Source organism: Camelus dromedarius, chromosome 10, assembly GCF_036321535.1.
Source record: "Camelus dromedarius isolate mCamDro1 chromosome 10, mCamDro1.pat, whole genome shotgun sequence".
Classification (NCBI taxonomy): Eukaryota; Metazoa; Chordata; class Mammalia; order Artiodactyla; family Camelidae; genus Camelus; species Camelus dromedarius.
Window position 1 is genome coordinate 78,120,569 of NC_087445.1, and position 9,620 is coordinate 78,130,188.

Consider the following 9,620-nt stretch of genomic DNA (forward strand, 5'->3'; position numbering starts at 1 on the left):
CACCTTGTTTGGGAGGGGACTGCAGGAAGGGTGTTGCTATGCAGTTTGAGTGAGCCACGTGCAGACCGGCCGGACGTTGAATGCAGGGAGCGCAGAAGTGTGCCCTTGCTCGCGAGAAGCTGAGCATACTGGGGACAGGTGGCTGCTGGCATGCAGGCCGGGCCCGTCTGGCCCGTTACCTGGGGAGTGTTTGGCACTTCCAACACTGAAGCACAGAGGCCAGCAGGGCGGGAAGCGGCCCATCTGCTCCTGCCTGGGCTGAGCCCAGGCGTGAATTCCGGGAGCGTTCCCGCAACGCGAGTCGGGGCTTGGTCCTCCTCCAAGGCTGGCCAGGCCGCCAGCTGCCCTGGAGCAGGTGTCTTGGAGGTGGGGGCTGGTAGGACAGGTCGGGTGCTCCCTGGACACAGGTCCCCCTAGTTACACCTAGGCCTGCACCTTGTGCGTGAAAAGAGCCTGTCACCCAGCGCCCAGCACAGCCCGAACCTGCCGCCAGCGGGCCACACGGGTCAGGCCCACGGCGCGGCCCCTTTAAGTGCAGTCCTGCCGGCCGCCATCGGGGGCAGCACCGAGCGGCCCGGCGGCCTCGCGCCGCTGCCTCGAAGCTTCTGCCGGTGCCGGGGACGCGGCGAAGTGGGGGACGGCGGAGCGCGCGCCGGCCTGAGCAGCCCACCGGGCGCGGTGGGGAGCACCGCCCAGGTAAGGGGTCCGGGGCAGTTGCCCATCGCATCCTTCGCGGGTGGGGCACCCGCAGGGATGCGGGTGCTGCCCCGAGAGGACGCGGGCAGGTCTGCACCCGGGCTCTCCCGGAGCCAGGGACGGCCTGCGCGGCAGGGAAGGCCACCCGCGGGGCTCATTAGGCCCAGGACCCCGGCGGGGGTGGACCTTCCCATCCCATCCCCACGGGAAGGGGTGTCGCCCAGTCTAGCTCCTCACCGCAGCAGCATCAAGGCCGGGCTGTCACCTCCCTGGGGCGGAGCCTCAAGCCCTGTCATCCAGCCCCCAATTCCGGCCTGGCTTTGAGCTTAGGATGGAAGTGGGTGGGAGGGTGATGGTCCTGGGAACCAGGAATAGTTGAGGGGATAGGCTGGGAACTGGGATGGGGACAGACACTGGGCCAGGGTGGCCCTGACTGGGCAGGGCAGCCCTGCCAGCAGGAAGCCCCTTGCACACCTGGGACACAGAGGATCATCCAGACCAGAGGTCCTGCCAGCTGAGGGTCCAGCTCTCCGCTTTCCCCATCTCACCCTGGAGCATGCTCCCCCAGACGGTGGGAGGGGCAGGGGACCCTGCTTCCACTGACTGAGCCCCCCTCCCCAGCCTCTCCAGGCTCCTGGCATCACAGAGAAGCTGGTGGTCCAAGTCTGAATGTGAGCCTGGCTGGGAGGGGCGGATCCGAGCCCAGCCCGCAGGCGGGGGCGTGGAACCTCAGGTTTCCATGGAGCCTTCCCGAACTTCTGTGGGGAGGGCCTTCCTGGGAATCAGGGGTGGGCTGCGGGGGCTTTACCCGCCCACTGCCCTGCTTCCCCTGCTGGCAGACTCCTGGCCTGGTGCACTGCTCAGGGAACCAGGGGCAGCCTTGAGCTCCGGCTCACACACCCCCACGTGGTCCTACAGCTGGGTTCTGGTTTCCAGCTGTAGTGCACCGGCTGCAAAGCTGAGAGGGTCTCTCCTTGGGGTTTCTCATGATAGCCCCAAAGACCTTGGTGGATTTCAACCACCCCAAGATGAGTCAGAGAATGTTTCTGCAAATGAAAGGGGGGCATGAGGGCCCAGGTATGATCTTTGGATGCATTCTGGCCTGGGCCACATGGAGAGTTGAGAGTGGGGCAGGCAAGTCTGTGAGCTTAGATGCCATGTCTGGACCTGATGGGGCCACCTCAGGGCCCCCTGGGGCCTCAGTACTGGGGCTTGACACAGTGTGGGAAAGGATTCCATGACCAGCCTGGTCAGCAGGTAGAGGGGAGGCTCGGGTGACTGAGCAGAGCTGATAAGGGTAGAGCCTGGGGCTGCCCTCAGACTGCACCATTGGAGGGAGGGCTCGCTCTGCACTGGGTGCCAGGAGGGGGCTTCGGTCACCTACAGGCTTTATGGAGCCAACACCTATAAAGAAATCTGTAAAGGTCCCAAATGAGCAGTCATTCCAGCTGTGGGCACCACAGTGGTGGTCCTAGGACCACACTCCCACTCTTCCTCCCAGAAAGAGGTCTACCTACACCTGCCCAGTGGTCACTAGTGGGTGCAGGAGCTTGGGAACCACTGCAGTGACATCCCCTTTCTGGCTGACCTGCCTCATCCCAGCAGAAACTGGCCCAGAAAGGATGGTCTGGATACGGGGGCAGGATCTGAGTGGCTGGACAGCTGGGTTCCTCCTGCAGGTGCTTCTGACGCCAGCATGGAACAAGCGCCTGAGGCCTCGGCCAGGGCCCGGCACCAGGGCTGCCCTGCCCACTGTGCCCCAGGTAAGCCGGGCCAGCGCTGGGGGTTAGCGGGGCCTGGGCTGCAGAGGGGCTGCCCTGACCCGCGTCTCCCCCCAGGGCGAAAGCCCCAAAAGGCTGAGTGAGCTGCAGCCTGGAGACCTCTTTAAAGATGACCCGCACGGACCCGCCGGACCTGCTGGTGTCTACCGTGTACCAGGACATCAAGGTGGTGGCCCCAGGGCCCGTGTCGCGGCGCCCGCCATGTGAGCGTTCCATGGCTCGGCCTGCTGCGCCCGTGCCTTTCAACAAGCGCCATTGCCGCAGCTTCGATTTCCTGGAGGCGCTGGACGGGGCGGCCATGGAGGCCCGCCCAGAGCCGCCACCCCCGGAGCCTGCCGCACCACGAGCCCGGTCCCGCGACAGCGAACCCCGGCGCCGCGCCCGCTCCAAAAGCGCACCCCGCGCGCCGCCGGGCTTGGCGCCCGCGCCTGCCTCGCCGCCCGTGCTGCCGCGCCGAGGCCGGGAGGCGCAGCGGGCACCACGAGCAGAGGCGTCACCCCACCGGGAGCCCGCGTACCCCGCGCTGCGCGCACTCGCCAACGAGCTGCACCCCATCAAGCTGCAGCCGCAGCGGGGCGGCCCCGGCCGCATGGCGCCCCTCTGCGCCGCCACCAACCGCTGCGCGCCGGCCGAGCCACCCGCAGGGCCCGCCCCCCACGTCCGCTGCCGCCTAGACGTCAAGCCCGACGACGCGGTGCTTCAGCACGCTGCCCGGGGCTCGCGGCCCTGCGCGCCCGCCGAGACCGCGCCCTGGCCCCGCGCCGCGCCGCAGCTCCACGGCCTCACCGTGCCCGGGCCTCGCCACGTGGCGCTGTCTCGCACCCCGACTCCCAGTGACTCTTACTGCGCCGACCCCCGGGCGCTGTACTGCGACGGGCCCCTTCCTGGGCCCCGGGACTATTCGGAGCGCCGGAGTCTGCCCTTCACCACCCCGCCGGGCCCCACCCAATTCTTTTACACAGAGGAACCCGAGGGCCACCCTGGTGGCTTCGTGGCCAGCCCTGGACCTTCTTTCGACAGCTACTACCCCAGGCCCTTTCTGTCCGAAGAGCCGCCAGGACCCAGTCCAAGACGCGGGGGCGGCTACTATGCGGGGGACGTTCGCACCTTCCCGGTCCAGGAACCACCCTCCCGTTCCTACTACGGGGAGGCCCCCCGAGCCTACGGCCCACCCTGCGGCCCCCGCTATGCCCCGGAGGAGACCCGGGCCCACTCCACCGCCCGCCCCTTTTACACAGAGGACTTCGGGCGGTACCGTAATCGAGACGCTCTGGCGAGAACTTACCCACACCCGCGCGGCAGCCCCGCCTGGGGCGACCGGGGCCCGCGGCCTTACCGCACCCTGCAGGTGGCGCCTCCCCCAGACCCCGGCCCGTTGCTCGCCTCGTGGCACGGCGGCCCCGGCACCAGCCCACCCCGGCTGGCCACCGACAGCCGCCACTACTCGCGCTCCTGGGACAACATCCTGGCGCCCGGGCCGCGCCGCGAAGACCCCCTGGGCCGCGGCCGCAGCTACGAGAACCTGCTGGCGCGCGAGGCACGGGAGCCGCGGGGTGCATCACCCGAAGGCCGGCGCCCGCCCGTCGTCGTGAACCTGTCCACCTCGCCCAGACGCTACGCAGCGCTGTCGCTGTCTGAGACGTCGCTGTCGGAGAAGGGCCGAATAGGCGAGGGCCAGGGCCGAAACTGGTACGTCACGCCGGAGATCACCATCACCGACAACGACCTGCGCGCAGCCGAACGTCCGACTGCCAGGAGCTGGGAGCTGCCCGGGAGCCGCCCGCGGCAGCCTCCGCCCGCCGCCCCCGACGGCCCCACCTCTGGCCGCCAGCGCAGCCTCGAACAGCTGGACGAGCTCATCACTGACCTGGTTATCGACTCGCGGCCCCCGGCCGGCCAAGCACCCGAGCCCGCGGCTGACGGCCTGGGCCGACAGCTGCACCGCCTGCTAGACTCGCGGCCCTCGGGCCCTGGGGTCCCTGTACTGGCGCCACGCTCCCCACCTGCGTCGGCCGGCAGCACTGAGGAGCCCGCGGCCCTGGGGCAGGCGGCCGACGCGTCCCCGGAGCCCAGCGCCGACGAGGACGACCTGATGACGTGCTCCAACGCGCGATGCGGGCGCACCGAGACCATGTTCAACGCCTGCCTCTACTTCAAGTCCTGCCACAGCTGCTACACGTACTACTGCTCGCGCCTGTGCCGCCGCGAGGACTGGGACGCGCACAAGGCGCGCTGCGTGTACGGACGCGTGGGCAGCGTGTGCCGCCACGTGCTGCAGTTCTGCCGCGACAGCGGCCCAGTGCACCGCGCCTTCTCGCGCATCGCGCGTGTTGGCTTCTTGTCGCGGGGCCGCGGCGTGCTCTTCCTGGGCTTCCCGAGCCCTGGCTCTGCAGACAATTTCCTGCGCTTCGGCCTCGAGGGGCTGCTTCTGTCACCCACCTACCTATCGCTGCGCGAGCTGGCCACGCACGCAGCGCCACTGGGCAGCTATGCGCGCGAGCTGGCGGCCGCCGGGCGCCTCTACGAGCCGGCCGAGTGCTTCCTGCTTAGCGTGTCGGTGGCCGTGGGACCTGGAGCTGCGCCACCCGGCGCCCCTGCCCGGCCCGCGCCCGCCCCGCGCAGTCCCGGACCCACGGTACGCAAGTTCGCCAAAGTGGCGCTGGCGGCCGGCAGCCCAGCGCGGCCGCCTCCAGCACGGGGCCGCGAGCCCGACATGGAGACGTTGATCCTGACGCCGCCGCCCGGCACGGCAGGCCTGGACCAGGACGGCGAGGCGGGCCGGCGAGCACGAGAGGTAGCCTTCATCCACATCCAGCGCGAGCTGCGGCTGCGCGGCGTCTTCCTGCGCCACGAGTTCCCGCGCGTCTATGAGCAGCTCTGCGAATTCGTCGAAGCCAACCGGCGCTTCACGCCCACCACCATCTACCCCACTGACCGTCGCACCGGCCGCCCCTTCATGTGCATGATCATGGCTGCCTCCGAGCCGCGCGCGCTTGACTGGGTGGCCAGTGCCAACCTGTTGGATGACATCATGTGAACCCGGGGGCACGTCCTGGCCCTGCCCAGTCCACCCAGAGCCCACCCTGAACCCCATCCAGTCCACCTGAGCCCCGCCCAGTCCACCTAGGGCCCACCCACCTAACCCCACCCAGTCCATCCCGAACCCTGCCCCTGCCACGCCTTGAGTCCCCCAGGCCCCGCCCAGCTTTCCGCAAGCTCCGCCCATGTCCCGCCTTTGCGTTCTCCACAGGCCCCGCCTTTCCCTCCCCGCCCTCGCCTATTATTCCGCACCCCTCCAAGCCTCGCCCAGCTCCTTTCTCCCCAAGCTCGCCCTCGGGCCTCCCCAGAGGCCGGTCCTCGGCCGCTTGGTGCTTCCCGCTGGGAGGTGGGGTGGGTCTGAGGACCGCTCCGCCCCTTCACGCAGAAGGGTCACTACTGCAGACCCCACCGCACACATCCGGTTCGTCCGTCCCCTGTCCATCTGCAGGGCCTCCCTGGAACCTTCCCAACCCTGGCTCGCCCTGGTCCAGGAGCCCGTGTTGACCAAAGCCTAATCCCGTCCCTTTAAACTCACCCTCCCACCCGCCTCCCGTGGTCTGGAATGCGTCCTGCTCAGAGGCCTTTCCTCTCTAGAGGACACCCTGATTGGCCTCCGTGTGTCCGCGTCACGAGTATGCTCCAGCCTGGTGGGCCGGGCCGGCGTGTAACTGCGCGGTTTGTTTCTCCCGGCCCCCGCTGTGCCAGACCTTGAGCACGCACATTGACGGCGCTACCCTTCCTGCTGCAGGGTTTGGGGCTAGCGGCAGTGAAGGGGTACTCGGCATGGGAGGGTCTTCAGCCAAGGCACAAGACACGCCGCCAGAAGGAAGGGGTTCCTGGGCGGGGGAAGCACAGGTTATGTGTAGGGGCGCCGGCCAGTGCTGAGACCTGGTTGGGCGAGCAAACGGCAGCGCAGGCCGTAACCTCACAGGGAGACAGGAAGCAGGTGAAGGATGGATGAGCGGGAGGGGCTGAGGAAGCCGTCCAGGAGAGCCCCTATTCTCTGGAGTACAGAGGACAGAAGAGGAGGGGCGTTCCCAGTTTGGAACCGGGAGGAGGAAGCGTAGATGGGAATAGGTGAGGGAGCGAGCTAGTCCGCCAGGGCGGTGGTCCATCCGGAGAGATGGGGGCATGATTGCACAAACACCCCCGTGCTCGCGCCCGCGCGATCTGGCCGCGCTCCGTGGTGAGGGCTGGACACGCGAGGCTTGCAGCCCAGTTCTGGTTCCCTGGAGCGCAAGTTCCGGTGTCCCTCGTATCCCGCCCTCCCCCGGGGTGCGCTCCAAATATGGTTAGTGACCTGCAGAGGGGGTGAGGCCAGGCGCCCGCCAGGGCCCTCCTGTAGCCCACAAACCTCCATCGGGGCCAAGTGGGGCATCAATTAAATTTAATTGCGGACGTCCCCCCAATCCCCTGCCTCCTTTCCCGGTCTTCGCTCCCGACTGTGCACCCGTGCCCATCTCCCCTCATGCCTTCCCCAACACGCCCGCGGGCCTGCCTCGGCTCCGCGCATTTGCACAGGCCAACGTGCCCAGCTTGCCCCACCCGCCTTCGCGGCCTCCCAAATTTGGCCGCTGCGCCCCCTCGCCCCTGGGCCTCGGCCTTCCTCCCCACGCCTGAGGGCCGGCGGTCCAGGAAGGATCCTGGACCGGGATTATTTCCAGAGGGCGAGCGCTTTCGAACCAAGGAAAATAGAACTCGAATGTAGCCAATGCTGCCTCGTTCATTGTGCAGAGTGGGTGGGATGCAGGATGCAGTGCTTCGGAAACGGGGGAGACCATGTAATAATGGGGGAGAGACAGGGGAGATCTTCGGACACAATGGGGGAAGGGGGAGGGAGGAAAGTCATAGGACAGCATGGGGGTGCGGGGGAGAGCGAGGCACTCGGACACAGCGCGGGGGCCCGGGAGGGAGGCCATGGGACAGCGTGAGGGGTATGGGAAGGGAGGCCTTCGGTTACGGTAGAGGGAACCAGGGCCGGCGCGCGTTCCCTCGGGCGTCACGGGCCGCCGAGCCCCCTCCAAAGGGGCCTGTCATCCGCTCCCGACCCCACTGGGAAAGAACTTTAACTCGGTTGCATTGAACCATCACCTACTCCTGCTGCCACGTTCTCCTTTAAATAGGGCCGGCAAGGTGCTGGGCTGCAAAGAGCTGGGTTGCGATTGGCCAGTCCGTGCTGCGCGTTGGCGGCACGATTGGCTGAGGCGCTGGGCCCGGGCAGCATGTCCCTACGGGATTGGTTACGAGCTTCGAGGCTCCGCCCTCCACGCTGACGTGCACCCCGGGGTCGCGATGGGAAGGGCCACAGGCCTCAGGGGCGGGCGCCCTCCGGGAATATGGCGGCGACGGGCCTCGCCCAGATCCCCGACGTGGACATCGATTCGGACGGCGTCTTCAAGTACGTCCTGATTCGAGTCCACGCAGTGTCGCCCTCCGGGGCCCCGGCCGGGGAGAGCAAAGAGATCGTGCGCGGCTACAAGTGGGCTGAGTACCACGGTGAGGGCGAGGCTGAGGGCCAGGGGGCGGGGTCTCCTGCGTCTGTGGGCGGGGCTGAGGGGCGTGACGGGAGGTGATCCTGTACCCCGTCTCATCCCGTGCTGGCCGCGGCGAGGCGGAGTCCTGGAGGCGAGGGGCTGCTGTGGCCCGACCCCTCCCTCCTAGGCCCAGCCCCCCTTCCCTGGCGCACCCCCTCCTCCCTTTCCTCCCGTCCCAGAGGGGCTCCTTCCTTGGGGAGGGAGCTGCTCAGAGCCGGGCTCCAGACCTCCTCAGCATCGGCGCGTGCTGAGCCGCCCTCCCTATCTCAGCCGACATCTACGACAAGGTATCAGGCGAGATGCAGAAGAAGGGCTACGACTGCGAGTGCCTGGGGGGCGGGCGCATCTCCCACCAGAGCCAGGACAAGAAGATCCACGTGTACGGCTACTCCATGGTGAGCCCGCAGCCCCCGGGTGGGCCGAGGGGCCCAGTCCTGGTCTGGAGACCTGGCCCTCTGAGCTGCCTGACCCGGGGTGCTCGGTGTTCTCTGGCGCTTCTCAGCTGCAGAACCCTCCATCCAGGGCCTGTAGCTCCCCCATTTCCTATGTGGCGTGCCACGGGGAACACGTGTGGTGGAAGGGAGGCCACTGCCTGGCCCCCTCCCAGCCATGGCAGGCTGTGTGCTGTTCCCGCCCCAGAAGGCCTGGTTGAGCTGTCTTCCTCCAGTTCCGTGAGGCAGTCAGTGTTGGGGTGAAACTCAGAGGCCGCACCCTCTCCCTTCCCCAAGCCACCAGCAGATACATGGGCACTCACATGGCCTTTCTCGGCCCCTAGAGTGGTCTGTACCTCGGGCTAAAGGGCTCTCCCTCAAGATCTGTTCTTGGTTTCCCCAAGAGAGCTCCCTGGGGTGGTTGGGGGGATCACAGCCCCCTCCCGAGCTGGCTCCTGGTGTCCCTGCGGACTGGGTACCCAGAGCCAGGATGGGGCTGTAAGAACCACCTTCTCCCTCAGGGTTATGGCCGCGCCCAGCACTCCATCTCCACTGAGAAGATCAAAGCCAGGTACCCCGACTACAACGTCACCTGGGCCGACGACGGCTATTGAGGCCCACCGGAGGCCTGCCGCCTCCAGGATCCTCTCAGAACTCTGCCCTCGAGGCCCCTCCCAAGGAGCTGGACTGCAGCCCCTGGCTTTTTGCCACCCTGGCTAGGCCTTGGTGCCCGGGATTACCTCTCCAGGGAACATTAAAAGCATTGTCACCTCTGCTGGTCCCCAGATGGTGTGTGTCTTGGTTTTTCTGTTCCTAGGTTACCTCTGAACTCCTGACGAGAGTAGGTGGGTAGCTGAGAGCCAGAGGCAGCCTTGGGGGCACAGGTCACTCCTGGCTGCTCCTTACCTGGCTCCACCTCTGGGCCCAGGGAGGAGCAGTGCACACTCAGCCCTTTGGGGTCTGATAAGGGGCCCCTGGGTTGCTGCCCCCGTTTATGGCCTGATTGCTGTTCCATGCACCTGCTCTCCCCAAGGACATCTGGGAGGAGGCCTGATGAGCCCTTACGCAAGGAGCTAGGGCCGAGTCCCTTGGGGCGGCAAGGCAGGGGCCCATCCCAATGTGTGGGGAGCGCAGGCACC

At 67.5% G+C, this 9,620-nt stretch overlaps 2 protein-coding genes across 5 annotated transcripts; both read left to right on the top strand.

Annotated features, from left to right (window-relative positions):
* The first annotated feature begins 604 nt into the window (after nucleotides 1-604).
* Nucleotides 605-7,688, top strand: AJM1 (apical junction component 1 homolog). 4 transcript variants are annotated; one of them, XM_031450958.2, is made up of 3 exons: nucleotides 605-696; nucleotides 2,299-2,459; nucleotides 2,535-7,688. In XM_031450958.2, the coding sequence occupies exon 3, from the start codon at nucleotides 2,587-2,589 to the stop codon at nucleotides 5,512-5,514; it is 2,928 nt and encodes a 975-aa protein (XP_031306818.2). In that variant the 5' UTR covers nucleotides 605-696; nucleotides 2,299-2,459; nucleotides 2,535-2,586; the 3' UTR covers nucleotides 5,515-7,688. The 4 variants fall into 4 exon arrangements, with proteins under 4 accessions (XP_031306818.2, XP_064346843.1, XP_064346841.1 ...); XM_064490773.1 differs by having other exon boundaries at nucleotides 2,376-2,459; XM_064490771.1 differs by having other exon boundaries at nucleotides 2,299-7,688.
* A 115-nt stretch (nucleotides 7,689-7,803) lies between these two features.
* PHPT1 (phosphohistidine phosphatase 1) lies at nucleotides 7,804-9,266 on the top strand. Its single transcript, XM_011000041.3, has 3 exons — nucleotides 7,804-8,012; nucleotides 8,321-8,445; nucleotides 9,003-9,266. The coding sequence occupies exons 1-3, from the start codon at nucleotides 7,853-7,855 to the stop codon at nucleotides 9,093-9,095; spliced, it is 378 nt and encodes a 125-aa protein (XP_010998343.1). The 5' UTR covers nucleotides 7,804-7,852; the 3' UTR covers nucleotides 9,096-9,266.
* Nucleotides 9,267-9,620: the final 354 nt, after the last annotated feature.

Bases quoted from the DNA above. Each gene is read 5' to 3' on its own strand.
- PHPT1 (XM_011000041.3), top strand. From the start codon at position 7,853: ATGGCGGCGACGGGCCTCGCCCAGATCCCCGACGTGGACATCGATTCG. The intron at 8,013-8,320 runs GTGAGGGCGAGG...TCCCTATCTCAG, and splicing joins CAAGTGGGCTGAGTACCACG to CCGACATCTACGACAAGGTA. The intron at 8,446-9,002 runs GTGAGCCCGCAG...CTTCTCCCTCAG, and splicing joins ACGTGTACGGCTACTCCATG to GGTTATGGCCGCGCCCAGCA.
- AJM1 (XM_064490771.1), top strand. From the start codon at position 2,587: ATGACCCGCACGGACCCGCCGGACCTGCTGGTGTCTACCGTGTACCAG.